Source organism: Penicillium cosmopolitanum, assembly GCF_028827165.1.
Source record: "Penicillium cosmopolitanum strain IBT 29677 chromosome Unknown utg000008l:1.0-4398992.0:1.0-4402845.0, whole genome shotgun sequence".
NCBI classification, from domain to species: Eukaryota; Fungi; Ascomycota; class Eurotiomycetes; order Eurotiales; family Aspergillaceae; genus Penicillium; species Penicillium cosmopolitanum.
Window position 1 is genome coordinate 4066001 of NW_026622678.1, and position 13628 is coordinate 4079628.

At 50.5% G+C, this 13628-nt stretch overlaps 7 protein-coding genes across 7 annotated transcripts; 2 read left to right on the plus strand and 5 right to left on the minus strand.

The window, feature by feature from the left end:
* Window positions 1–234: 234 nt before the first annotated feature.
* Window positions 235–3162, minus strand: N7509_008064 (isoleucine--tRNA ligase ISM1; the record flags this gene model as incomplete). The annotated part of the gene is made up of 1 exon (XM_056632701.1): window positions 235–3162. The coding sequence occupies one exon, from the start codon at window positions 3160–3162 to the stop codon at window positions 235–237; it is 2928 nt and encodes a 975-aa protein (XP_056488252.1).
* Window positions 3163–3438: 276 nt separating this feature from the next.
* On the minus strand, window positions 3439–4428 carry N7509_008065 (UPF0183 domain protein; the record flags this gene model as incomplete). The annotated part of the gene is made up of 1 exon (XM_056632702.1): window positions 3439–4428. The coding sequence occupies one exon, from the start codon at window positions 4426–4428 to the stop codon at window positions 3439–3441; it is 990 nt and encodes a 329-aa protein (XP_056488253.1).
* Window positions 4429–4520: 92 nt separating this feature from the next.
* N7509_008066 (uncharacterized protein) lies at window positions 4521–5029 on the minus strand (the record flags this gene model as incomplete). Its single annotated transcript, XM_056632703.1, has 2 exons — window positions 4521–4909; window positions 4972–5029. The coding sequence occupies 2 exons, from the start codon at window positions 5027–5029 to the stop codon at window positions 4521–4523; spliced, it is 447 nt and encodes a 148-aa protein (XP_056488254.1).
* Window positions 5030–5351: 322 nt separating this feature from the next.
* N7509_008067 (putative kinesin family protein (BimC)) lies at window positions 5352–9046 on the plus strand (the record flags this gene model as incomplete). The annotated part of the gene is made up of 4 exons (XM_056632704.1): window positions 5352–5828; window positions 5890–8037; window positions 8088–8781; window positions 8847–9046. 4 exons carry the CDS (start codon window positions 5352–5354, stop codon window positions 9044–9046), a joined length of 3519 nt encoding a protein of 1172 aa, XP_056488255.1.
* A 220-nt stretch (window positions 9047–9266) lies between these two features.
* Window positions 9267–10312, minus strand: N7509_008068 (uncharacterized protein; the record flags this gene model as incomplete). The annotated part of the gene is made up of 3 exons (XM_056632705.1): window positions 9267–9572; window positions 9643–10113; window positions 10181–10312. The coding sequence occupies 3 exons, from the start codon at window positions 10310–10312 to the stop codon at window positions 9267–9269; spliced, it is 909 nt and encodes a 302-aa protein (XP_056488256.1).
* Window positions 10313–10334: 22 nt separating this feature from the next.
* N7509_008069 (uncharacterized protein) lies at window positions 10335–10769 on the minus strand (the record flags this gene model as incomplete). The annotated part of the gene is made up of 3 exons (XM_056632706.1): window positions 10335–10491; window positions 10545–10673; window positions 10735–10769. The coding sequence occupies 3 exons, from the start codon at window positions 10767–10769 to the stop codon at window positions 10335–10337; spliced, it is 321 nt and encodes a 106-aa protein (XP_056488257.1).
* Window positions 10770–11472: 703 nt separating this feature from the next.
* Window positions 11473–13544, plus strand: N7509_008070 (uncharacterized protein; the record flags this gene model as incomplete). Its single annotated transcript, XM_056632707.1, has 3 exons — window positions 11473–11556; window positions 11617–12772; window positions 12826–13544. The coding sequence occupies 3 exons, from the start codon at window positions 11473–11475 to the stop codon at window positions 13542–13544; spliced, it is 1959 nt and encodes a 652-aa protein (XP_056488258.1).
* Between the last annotated feature and the right edge of the window lie 84 nt (window positions 13545–13628).

Here is a 13628-nt window from a genome sequence, read left to right on the forward strand (position 1 = left end):
GGGTGGATGGCACGGTTGTACATTAGTCTACATTACTACTAGTAATAGGACGAAGTTGGATGGCATTGCCAATAAAAATACATTTTGATTGAGATGTTTCACCAGAATGGGGTGTGTTTGAACAGTTCTATGGTACATGCATATAATTACAAAGCCATTGCTGGAGGAGATCACGCCTCCAGCTCAGCCACGACAGACTCGCAGCGACCACAAATCGCGTCTGTCGCATCAGTCTCAGGAACGGCATACCGCCAGCATCGCGGGCACTTCGACGCCTGGGGGGGAATAGACGTGCACAGTTCCCTTCTCGCCACTCGGAAGTTCGCACTCTTCTTCATACTTCCACTCTGCGTCGGCAATATTTCCGGAGATGGACTCGCCAGATTTGCCGATCGTGACGGAGGATACGACAAAGAGGTCCGGAAGTTCAGATAGGTGGCGGTGGAAAATAGAAGTTTCATCACCGGGCAGGGAGATGTGCACAAAGGATTGCAGAGAGGAGCCTAGCTGCTTCTTGCTGCGGGCTTGTTCTTGTAGGTTCTTGATCACTGAGTGGACGGCGACGATCTCCTGGTAACTGGTGTCCAGTGCAGCATCCTGCCATTCTGCTGGAGGGCTGGCGGCGAGGCGCTGTAAGGGGTGACCGCTGTGTGACTTGATTGCTTCCGGGGTGTGATCCCAGGTCTCCTCAACGAGGATCGGGGTTATGGGACCGAGAACTTCTTGGAGATGGGTGAAGATGTAGAACAGGGTTGTCTGGGCGGCACGGCGGCTGGCACTGTTCTCACCAAGGGTGTACAAGCGGTCCTTGATGGCTTCCATGTAAAAGGCTGAAAATTCAAGGTTGGCCCAGCGGTTGAGGATGTTGACGGATTTGTAGAACTCGAAGTTGTCGTAGGACTTTTGAGAAGCGACGGTCATGTCGGAGAGGTGCTTCAAGGCTATGCGGTCAACCTGCTGCAGTTGGTCGTACGCCACGGCATTCTTCGGTGAGAAGTCACCAAGAGCGCCCAGCAGCAGCTTGAAGGTCACCCGGAACTTGTGCAGACTGGTATGAACGCCTTGCAGGACCTGCTTCCCAATAACGACATCGTGGGTGTAGTCGCTACCCGCGGCCCACAATCGAAGCGCATCAGGGCCCAGAGCGTCGAAGGAGGGTTCTTGGTTTTCGGCCTGCTTCTTACCCTTGCCCTTTCGGGGCTTCAGAGGGGGCAATAAGGTACCGTCCATGATTGTCTGGGGGGCGATGGTGTTGCCGATGGACTTGCTCATCTTACGGCCAGCCTCGTCCAGAGTAAATCCATGTGTGATCAAGTTACGGAAAGGAGCACGGGTATCAGTCTTGCCGGAGGCGAGCTGGTGCGCAGTGTAGGTAAGAAGACCCGACTGGAACCAGCCACGATGTTGATCGCTTCCCTCGAGGTAAACATCTGCAGGGTGGCTTCGTCCTTCCGTGGGCACATCAATCTCCGCCCAGCTAGTACCACTGTCGAACCAGACATCCATCGTATCGGTTCCACGGCGATAGCCCGTAGAGCCATCACGTAGCGATGGTAAAATCCAAGCGAGGTCATCAGCGCTGTCTGTCCACCAGGCATCGATACCGCGCTCCTTAATGGTGTCCATAATATGCGACACGCTTTCCTTAGTGAGAACAGCCTCGCCAGTGGTACGGTGGTAAAGAGCGGGAATGGGGACACCCCAAGCACGTTGGCGCGATATACACCATTCGCTGCGGTTCTTGATGAAGTTTTGGAGTCGAGTCTTGCCAGTCTCGGGAACAAATCGGACATCTTCCAGCGATTGCAGCGCGTTCTTACGGATGTCTGCCACATCGGCAAACCATTGTTCAGTGGCCCGGATAATGATCGGTTGCTTGGATCGCCAGTCGTAGGGATATTTGTGCTCGTATTTGTGTTGAGCAAGAAGTTGGTTGCGTTCCTGTGCAAATTCTAAGACTGCCTCATTACCCTCGCCGAGGACGGATTTGCCACTCAAGCGAGAAGGATCATGCGGCATAGCCTTGTCTGTAAATCTTCCCTCGTCGTTCACGGGTGCGAACACCTCGATTCCACGGGCCAGGCAAGCTTCATAGTCATCCATACCATGTCCAGGGGCGCAGTGAACCATGCCAGATCCAGAGTCAGCGGTCACAAAGTCAGCAGCGATGATTGGCTGGGCTTTCGCCTCGGGGCCCTTGCAAAGAGGTCGGTAGGTGGCCTTTTCGCCCAGTTCGGATCCAAGGATGTCAGGGATAATGACGGACAAGTCTTCCTTCAGCATCTTCTCCATGTATTCGATACGGGACTGAGCGATAAGCAGAAGACCGTGTTGCTCCGACTCTACAATTGCATAGTGTAGCTCTTCGCTAACCGCAATTGCAGCATTCGCAGGCAATGTCCACGGGGTAGTGGTCCAGATAACAGCGCTGACCTCTTTATTCGCTAGAAGAGGATTATTGGCGAGGTGTTCAGGGATATTTTCAAGCGGAAATTTGATCAAAGCCGCAGTCGAAATGTGATCATCCTTATATTCGAGCTCAGCTTCCGCGAGCGCGGTTCCAGTTGACGGCGACCAATAAACGGGCTTGAACTTGCGGTAGATGAGTCCATGATCAACCATTTCGCGGAAAATTCCTAGCTGGCGCATTTCGAAGTTGTGGTCCATTGTCTTCCAGTGGTTCTCCCAATCCGCCATGACTCCGAATCCTTTGAACCCTTTCATTTGCTCCTTCACCGTCTGTCGCGCAAGCTGCCTAGCAGCTTTTCGAATCACAGCAGCGCTGAGAGATCTATCCAGAACATCGGTATCGTGCAGGCCTTGTAGCGCCTTGAGTTCAATTGGCAATCCATGACAATCCCATCCGGGGACATAGCGCACTTGCTTGCCCCGGCTCAATTGCACCCGGTTGATGATATCCTTGGTGATTTTGTTCAACGCATGTCCGACATGCAATTCACCGTTCGCGTAGGGCGGGCCATCGTGGAGGACGAACGGTTTAGTCGCAGGTCGTTCGCGACGCTGCCAGGCGTACAGCTCATCGGTGCATCGTTTCAGATATTTTGTTCGGTCGGCTGGTGACACGCGTGGAGGGAAACTTGATTTGGGGAGTTTTAGTGTCGAAGTCCAGGATCGAGGGAGTGATCGCCCTGGTTGTTGCATCCTCCCTGCATATCCTCTCGGAGGGTTGAGGAGTGAAGTTAAAGTTGGAGTTGGAAAGATTATCGCGCGGCCGAGAAAGGCGGGTGTCTTCGAGTTACCGGCGGGAACGAATCTTACGGCAAAGATAGTGGAAATATTGGTAATAATACGAAATATGATGAAATCTAAATACCATAGTACAATGCAGCGCAAAATGTGTACAAAAAGGCATTCCAAGCGCCCAAAAAAAACAGTCATCACGTCGTATCACATGCCTTGAGGATATTCCAATCAATATCAGTAGACGGTTAGAGAGCTGACAGCGCCGTTCTTCAAGACTTCGAATAAGAGTCCCGGGAATCCAAAGAGTTCCGTGTTGCCCAACCCACCGTCATGTCCATCTGCAGCGGAACGTTGTCCTTTGGCGGTGGTCTCCTCCCAACCTCCGAGAAATTCAACACTGCTCTCAGGACTATCACCCCAGCCCCGGTTCAAAACCATCGGTCGCTGCGTAGCACGCTCCTCTCCCGGGCTAGAATAGGACCCTTTCCATACCCCACGTAGCCGCTCCGAGATCTCATCGTAAGGCGACTCTGCATTTAATCCTTCGCTGACTTGATCCAGATGAATATTCCAGCGACTTCGACGGTGGCGGTTGAACGGGTATGACCCCGGAACATTGCCGTGTAAGATGATCTTGGTCACGGCCAACTGAGTAGACGGAAGTGATGGGGTGGTCGGGTCTGGCATGCCAGAGGCAGGGAACGCAGGGCCAGGTGTAGACGGGTGTGAAATGAATGCATCAAATCCATGATGGAAATAATTGAAGAAGCTTTCGACTGGTAAGGAGCCTGGATCGCTGACTTGTCCTGCGGATGTCTCTTCATCGGAATCATCAGTGATACTATTAGTGGAAGAATGATCAGTATCGGGTAGATCCATGCCTCTTCCTGGCGATAGATTCGGATTCAAAGGATCTGCGCCGCTGGTACCATTTGCGCGGTGAATAGAAATGCGGCGGTCATGTTTACGGTATATCGCATCGGGAGGCCCGAATTCCGCGATCAAGTCTTGCGGACTGGTCTCTCCAAGGATGATGGGAACTGGGGGACCCGTTCGTCGGGATGCTTCCAACTTTCCAGCGCCGAGAATATGAAACTCTTCAACCTCGTCGGCAAAGGAGTCACGGGTCTTGCTGACTACTGCCGATGCGCGGGGGTATTGAGGCTGCTGGGTGAAGAGCTTCGCACGGACCTCAGGCCATGAGGACCCTTGGAAAATGGACATGGAGGTTGCTGGCTGTGCAGCAGAAGAAGATAGAAGTGCTACAAAATCGCATTGCTCCGACCAGGCGGAGTGCTGCAGGGGGAAGGAAAAAGCTACCCCGGGTATGAGAGCACATAGGTGCCGTATGGTGACTGATCCGGCGGAGAGATATATTCACCAGGATAGGATGGACCGAAGAGTCGGTTGTAGACATGACGGAAGCTAGGCCCTTGAGAAGATGTCGGCTGCTCCGTTGACTTTCCACCTTTCAAGACATCTTGATTCTTGTATACTAGGTCCACACGAGAGAAATCTAGTACCTCGATCAGACGCAAACGTTGGTCCGGACCGTCGAAGCGTAGGCGGAGCCCGTTTGAGGGTAACTGGAGAACAACAGGGTTGCGCAAAGGATCGGAGGACGAATAAGCAAGATCGATCGCGGGATAGGTCTGAGGATGTGACTTGACTCGAGTCAAAACGTTGTGTAGAGAAGCGCCGAGAGCTGTGAATGTAAGTCAGCTTGACGCGCTCTCCCGCATCTAGATGTAGATCATTGGGACATACTGATAAAGCCCAGGCCTTTGCCGGGGAAGATATGAACCGGCGCCGATTTGGCGGTCATGGTGCCAGGTTGTATACCACAGGAATGACCATCCGACGGAGTCAAAGAGTCGAGAGAGTAAGAAGAGCAGAAAAGAGTATGGAAGTGAGGGTGAATGAAAGTGAAGAGGGGAAACCTTTGGGGCATGACGGATAAGATCAGGTGACCCATATCACATGAGCGGGGGGGGTGTGACATGGTCACGTGGCCTTTGTTTATGTTTTGCCCGAAAGGATCCACCCGAGCAACTTCCACCTGCATTGAGCACATGCTTACACTTACACTTCACTTACTTTGAACATCACCCCCCTCCACACCACCTTGAATTTCCCTTCGCTTCACTATGGTCGGCCCAGCTCGGCCTACCTCTGCGATCCCCGCAAGAAGGTCGAACCTGCGACAACCTACTCGGCGAGCTGGTTCTGCGGTTCCAGAGCGACATGCCTCACCCGCCGTGTCAACAAAGGCGGCCGCTGTTGCTGCTGCTGCGACAACCGGCACAAGAGCAGCAAAAGCGACCCCAGATCAATCATTAAATGCCGCCGTTGGAAAGAGGAAAGAAAGGGATTACGAGCGCGAAATCAATGAAGATACCAGCATTCATGTGGTAGTACGTTGCCGCGGTCGCAATGAGCGCGAAGTCAAGGAAAACAGCGGCGTTGTCCTGTCGACCCCCGAAGGTATTAATGGTAAAACGGTGGAGCTTTCGATGGGACCAAATGCGCTATCCAACAAGGCCTATGCTTTCGACAAGGTGTTCTCACCCGCCGCCGATCAAACAAGAGTCTTTGAGGACACTGTACTTCCTATTGTTCATGAGGTATGGGATGATCCATTATAACCCGGCCGGCGCATGAGTTTCTTGCTAACTGCATCTACAGATGCTCACCGGCTTCAACTGTACGATCTTCGCATACGGACAAACAGGAACTGGAAAGACATATACCATGTCCGGTGATATGACCGATACCCTGGGCATTTTATCTGATGATGCAGGTATCATTCCTCGAACTTTGTATTCCCTGTTCAACAAGCTGGAGGGAACTGAGAGCATGGTCAAGTGCTCCTTTATCGAATTATACAACGAGGAGCTGCGCGATCTTCTATCCGCCGAAGAGAACACGAAATTGAAGATTTTTGAGAATGAGAAGAAGGGCCAATCTGCGACTGTGGTTCAGGGAATGGAAGAGAGTTATATCGACTCGGCCTCGAACGGTATCGAACTTTTGCAGATGGGTAGTCACAAGCGTCAAGTGGCCGCGACTAAATGCAACGACCTCAGCTCCCGCAGTCACACTGTCTTCACAATCACAGTTATGACAAAACGTACGACAGACTCCGGCGAGGATTACATCAGCTCTGGCAAGCTCAACTTGGTGGATTTGGCTGGTAGCGAGAACATTGGACGAAGCGGTGCCGAGAACAAGCGTGCCGCCGAGGCTGGGTTGATCAACAAGAGTTTGTTGACGTTGGGACGAGTTATCAATGCTCTGGTCGACAAGGGCTCTCACATCCCCTACCGGGAGTCCAAGTTGACCCGCCTATTGCAAGACTCACTTGGTGGTCAGACGAAGACGTGTATCATTGCTACTGTGTCACCCTCAAGGGCCAATTTGGAGGAAACCATCTCAACTCTGGACTATGCATTCCGTGCTAAGAACATTCGAAACAAACCCCAGATCAACTCGATCATCTCAAAGAACAAACTTCTCCGGGATATCGGCCTGGAAATCCAGAAGCTCAAGAGTGAGCTTATCGCTACGCGTCACCGGAATGGCGTGTATATGACACCAGAGTCATACGAGGAGATGAGAACGGAGAGTGAATCACGCCGGATTGTCAATGAAGAACAGCGTGCAAAGATCGAGTCGATGGAATCCAGCCTCCGCCACAAAGTTCAAGAGTTGTTTGCCTTGACTAGCAACTTCAACAACTTGAAGGCGGATAACGAGCAAACCCTTGGTAAACTGAGCAGCACACGAGCTGACCTGGAACACACTGAGGGCACCCTCAAAGACACATCGGAGAAGCTGGATGAGGAGACAGCCGTGCGCAAGGCTCATGAGGAAACCGAGAGTCGCCTCCGCGAAATCGGTGCCGAAATTCTGACAACTCTTGACCACACCGTGGCAGATGTCGACGGACTTCATGCCAAGTTGGATCGCAAGGACAACCTGGAGACCGATAACCGTCAAATCTGGCAGGCTTCCACCGGCGAGATTTCCACTGTGACTCAGCATATCGACACCCGCCTGGAGGATTTCCAGTCACGCCATGCCGAGCTCTTGGACAATATGTCAATCAGAATCCACCAATTTGTCGGCGATGAATTGAACAGTGTTCAATCAACCCGCTCTCAGCTGCAGGAGTTTGGTGCCTCTCTTGAAAAAGTTGAGACCCAGGCCAAGAATCAAACATCCGGTGCACACGATGAAATGAATGAGGTACTAGAGGAGATCAAGGTTCTCCGCGAGGACGTGAAGACGAAGGTTGGCGAAGGCCTCAATGGTCTTTCCGCTGCGGCTGGTAGGATATCGAAGGAAGTCATCGGCGAGTTTGGAGAATTCCACTCGGAGCTTCATTCATCCTATAGTGTGCTTGGAAAAGATCTCAAGAGCATGTTTGAACACATGACCTCCCATATCGACCAGCAAAAGTCCGAGATAAACCGCCTCCGTCTTGAGCTCCAGGAGGCAAACCGCCAATCCGTCGAGGCCAACCGCAAGGCTTCGTCAAACATAGCCCAGGCTCTCGAGGAGGAGCACGCAACCGCGCAATCTGAGCGCGATGCCATGATGTCCCAAATCCGAAACCTGTTGGAAGAGTCTAGCCAAAAACAAGCCAATCGCCTCAAGGGCAAATTCGACACAGTGCGAACCGATTTGTCAGCCTCAGGCGATTCGCTCGAGCAAGCCACGGCACATTATGATCGCAGTGTCGACGAGTGGATATTTAAGGAAGAGCAGTTTGCGAAGGACGTTAATGCATCCCGCGATGACATTAAGACAAAGATGCAAAATGACTGGGAGGTAAGAGAATCTTTACTGGCAATATTCCGAAAAATTTCTAACCACAGTAGGCATTCGATCAACGTAACGCCTCGATCCAGCGGGCTACCGAGTCCGTGCATCAAGAGACTGTTCGGATTGTGGATGCTCAGATGAGTGACATGAGCACGCAAATGGAAGCCCTCGATGACTTTGTTGCGAAGGCTCGGTCTCACAATGGCCGCTTCCACGAAGCACAGCTGGGTAGCCTGGATTCCATGGCAAACAACGTCCGTGAAATGCGCTCGGCTGTTGACGGTCAGCTTAACGGCCTTAACGAGCATGTCGAGCAACTGCAAGAGGACATGGATGTACACGCAGAGGACCTCCAACAATCAACCCTTCCTCTGCAAGAGCACGTCCGTCAACCTCTCGCCGAACTGCGGGAGAATGTGAACAGCCACCCCATGAAAGAGTACTTACCCACCGGCTCGACTCCTCAGAAGCGTCGTTATGACTATCCCTCCGAATTGCCAAGCACGGAGTCACACGACGGTCTTCGTTCTCGCCATCGCACCTCTAAACAATTTACCGCCCTCCCTTTTGATGGAGATGTCCAACCAAACCCCGCATCCAGCTCGCCTGTGTCATCGCCGACAAAACGCTCCTATGTCTATAGCGATGCTTTGGAAGAGGTAGGGACCCACCCTCCTCCATCATCACTCAGCGCACCTTCCAACATTGGCCTTAGGGAAGTCGATATAAACGTCGCCAAACCACTCGGGTGTGACGAAGAAGCCAATACGTCAGCGAAACCCGAAACCCCCCCCAAATCGCATCTGCGGATCTAGACGAGACCCCTGAGAAGGACGACTCGGAACCACCCCTCAAGAAACGCCGCTCAACCGCCAACGCCACAAGCAACGCCGTCGAGAATAAACTCCCGCACAAAATGCTCACCAAGAAGATGGCCGGCATGATGGAAGGCCGTGAGAACGTGCCTCCATCTGGTATTGCTGGTCGCAGAAACTACAGAAACGGTTCCCACTAGAGCAGTCTATACCCCTTGCATTGCCTGCATTTATCGCATTCAGTACTATTTTTTTTCTTTGTTTCCATTCGTGTGACATCTTGATACCCTAATCGTTTGGATGGGATTCCTTTGGACCGGAGTTCGGGTTGAGAAAATTGTGTTTCTGTCGAGGCCTATGGCAAATAGGATTACTTCATAATAATACATGATTCATTTTACTACTGATCTTTCCATCAATTCAAGTAGCACAAAACTGGTAGGCAGGCGGTTCAGTCTCCAAAGATACACCAGCAATTGGAACACACGATACACTACCGATAGCTGGCTGAAAGCACTGTTCACTCGACATTCGGGCCCTTTCTGCGCTGAGCTGGTTAAGATAGCTAGCCCATTCAACCGGAATCGCATCACACTTATGTCGACCGTAGGCCGGAGGCGCGTTTTCATACGACTGGAAGGATTCAAGATCTTGGCCATGGATTGTTCCATCGTCTCCAATGACTGCGGGTGTCATGTAAATTGAGAAAGGAATTCGTTCCTGGATCTGTATGTAATTGGTCAACTTCTAGTTCTATAGTGAAGGGTTCGAGTTATTTGAAAGAGTAACCACTCACCAGTATCGGTGCATCTGTCTCGGTATTCCAGAAATGCGCCTGTATGACCAGTTCATGGGAGATGCGAATGATACTAGTTGAAATAGATTGTGAAGCAAAGTCAAAACTTTCCGGTAATTGCACCGGAAGACTCAAAGGCCACTCCGCAGAGGGTATATCGCCATCTCCACCGTCATTCGCTATTAATGAAGTGTCGGGTATTTGATTCGAGAAATCGTGCTCGGCTTCAAAGAGGGTAGACGTTCGATTCGAATTTAATTTGAGAATGCCGTGCATTGCTGATTCTGCTGCTGTCGCGTCGATTTGTAGACTGTCGTTTTCCAGGACTGAGACCGAGACCGTCTTTAGGCTGAGATTCTTCGATAGAGGGGAGAAATAGCATTTCGCGTGGAATTTGCTTCCAAAGGGGATTTTTGATTCTGGTATTGAGATGCAATATTGCATTTCTTGGCCGGATTGTCTTTCGATTGTCTGATTTGTTTGAATATTGTCAGGACTGCCAGTTTTCTTTTTTTTTCTTGTGGAAGGGTGGACATACCGCAGGTATCGATGCTATCTGAGGCTCGTTCAATAGGTGACGATGGCGGTAGATTCGAATAGGTCGGGAGACGACCGAGTTTGCTTTGAAGCGGCGTTCGATTATGGCTTGGACGTGATAGGTGTGGTACATGTGGCGCTGACCAGTGACAGTCTCAAGGATTTCTCCCAGCTAGTGGGATGCTGAAGGGGAATTCGTAGTATCCGGCGGGGAGTTGGAAGGAGTTGAGGGTTTCAGATGCGCCGATAGATTGATGTGAGGTGGATGTTATGAGTTGACGGTCGTTGCGGATGAGGTAGTCATCTCGTGGACTATGCGATGAGTGTTAGTACTGAAGACGCGTTGTTTTAGATATGTGGCTCACATTTTCAATATTCCCACTAGCTTGACTTGGATACTCTTGAAGGAGTTCTTGTGTGGCAGATTGACATGGAATGTTCCATTGATAGAAGCTTTGGTTCTATCTTGAAGGAAAATGCATGCCTGGTCGAGTCTAGATGTTCCTTATTAGTTAGACCAGTAGGTTATAGATCTGAGAAATGGGTTCATCGCACTTTAGGTCATAGGTCTCGCAGCTTTGGAAGAACATTTTGGAATGATTGTCAATTCTTTTTTAACTCAAGCAGTCACTTTGGCACATCATTTTCTTTCTCTTATTTATAACAACGTACTACTATTTGTCGGCTTCGGAGGCCTTCCCAATCGGGGTCGGAACTGACATCATGATTCAGAGATAACATACTAACAACCTATTCAGGTGTGTACTAGAACTAAGCTCATGCCGATTTCGTCGGGGACGTTCTTCGGAGTTTCCCGGTAGCTTCAAGTTTCCATCTTGGCGGTTTGGTTATAATTTAGTAACAATAAGCAGCCCTGGAGTGATTTCAAATTTTGTTCTTGATTGAAGCCGTACGACTCGAGTGAGATAATGGCAAGATTTTTATTCTGTAGATTGCTGTTCACCGACTCGAAGTGGCCAATTTAAAATGTCCGACATAAGCGGCTTGATGATAAATTGGGATTTTACAGCAATGAGATCTACGCCTCTCTCTTTCAGAAATTCCCTTCCTCTTTCATGCAATCCGACTGCTAGTAGCGTGTACTGATATTTTATCTTGGCTGCTGGCCGACCTGCCAAACTGGGCGAGCTTCTTCTTTAGGAAAGTCACCGCTTTGCGGCGACTTTCCTGTTTGCCACCATCTCCGCCCTCACGCCCTCCGCCAGGTGGGATATTGAATCATACACAATCCACCGTGCAACTTCCGATCGGCTTGAGGTCATCAATAATGCAATGGAACTTACATTTCTTGTCGGACGAGATGGCCAAAATGTAAAAAGACCCCGTCGGGCATGCACACCGTGCCGTCAAAGAAAGGTATAGACCGGAGTGGAGAGGGCCCGTGATGAGGCAGAACGTGCTAATATCCTATAATAGAAACGGTGTTTTCATGGAAGCTTTCCTGGGTCAGAAAAAGAACTTCCGAAAAACCTGCAAGAGCTGTTCAATGGACCGGGAGATGTAGGTGTTCCGCGAAACACGAACCCGACGACGTCGGAGCATCTACCTGGGCGCAGCTCATCGGTATCCCGACAAGTTGAAGAGTCGCGGCCTGAGGATGTCACCGGTATACCGACGACTCTTGGTGATCGCATCAGGCAAGAGCTGGATATTCCCCGCTTCCTGTGCGACACCAGCCCCTTAGTGGCGCTACAGAACGATCCGCAACCTCCGCAGCCAAGGTTGCTCAGAAGTCAATCATGCAAGGGGGATGTAGGAGCTTGGTCATACGAAGAGGGTGTCACATCTAGACAATATCAGCCCCAAAGGGCAGATATTTCTCAGAGAACTGAACGCGCTGGACTCTTGCCTCCGAAAGAATGCCAGGTCGCCTTGGTTGAAATCTTCTTTTCTCGCATACATCCCCTGTTACCCCTGGTGGACGAGGAGGACACCCGCCATCAATTCAACAATGATTCTCTTCCACTGCCGCTTCTTCAGGCTATATGTCTTGTTGCAGCAAAGGATCGAGCTGCGGCACCCTTTCTTTTCTTGGGATTGGATCCAGCGTTATTGCGTCTGAAGGAATTCGGTCCACGACTACAGAAAGATATCCCGCAGAATATGCCCAACAGAAGAGATGGAAATAGGGTGCTCATTATTAGAATTCTTGCCATCCTGTCACTCCATGAGTGGGGCCCTAATGGGTCGGAAGATGCTTCACTTTCCCTAGCCCAGGCTGTACACCATGCCCAGTCTATCGGCTTGCATCTACGAGGCCCGGATAGTGAATCTTCCCTAAAGGCAAAGTCTCTCTTTTGGTGTCTGTGGAGCCTGGATAAGTGGAACTCTGTCGTGGATGGAAGACCGGTCTTGATCCATGACTATGATCACGGCCAAAAGGTGACTGATGTACTTCCTCTGTTCAAACCACAGTTCCGCCTCTGGTTGCTCATTGCAGATCAACTTGGTCGCGTTATCAGCACTTACAGACCAAGACTGGAAGGCGCTCGAGATCAGGTTGCTGATCTTTATACCTTCGAGGAATTCGTCGAAACTTCCGAGGCGTGGGCCATAGAGCCACAACTACTTGGTGAGTATGTCTCGGAGTCTTGTTTGAATAGCGTACTAAAGATCATTGAAAAGATTCACTTGAGCTGTACCATTACGCTACCATAATTCTTGGGACATATTCGACCGAGATTCAAGGCCGCCAGCCATCACGGCTATCAAATATCCACCAAAGCCAGGCAATCCTAGCTCTCGCAGCGATCTGTCGAAGCAAGGATGTCAAAGACTTTTCCCCTATGCCTGTATCGGCTTACTCACTTTCGCTCGCCTTTTCAATCACCTATCGGCAGCTGCAAAGAGCAAAGCTCCAAGGTCATCGGCGTCTGGCACGGGAAAATCTTCTCACGTTTCATCGGAGTCTGAAATCACTCTGTAGCACTTGGTGGCTAGCAGCTGTCATGGTACGCCTAGGCAATCATGCCCTGGAAAGCTCCCAGCGACCAGTAATTCAAACACAGACCGAGCCACAAATAGCTGGGGATGCTTTGGATGAAGCTCCGAGGACACGACCTCCATTCATTCAAAGCACGAATTTTTCGAATGTCAATTACGGCACTCCACAAACACAAACCGACTCCAACACACTTGACGACAATCTCAACACACCCCAGGACAATCTTGATACTCCGGAAGACATCTTGTCTGGAGCACCATTCTCCTCCGATTTGGACCTTCTTTTCGAAAATCATGATCTGTCGGGTTCTTTCGAACCCTTTTTCGAGAATTTCTTGGATGTTAACTTCCCAACTTGCTTGGGCGAGCAATCCCTTGGATGCTACGATGCATTGATATGACGTTGATCATGCCACAGATTTAGACCAGCTGTTGAATGACTATCTGAATTACTTGAATAAAATCTCTCTTTGTTGAAATTTTTT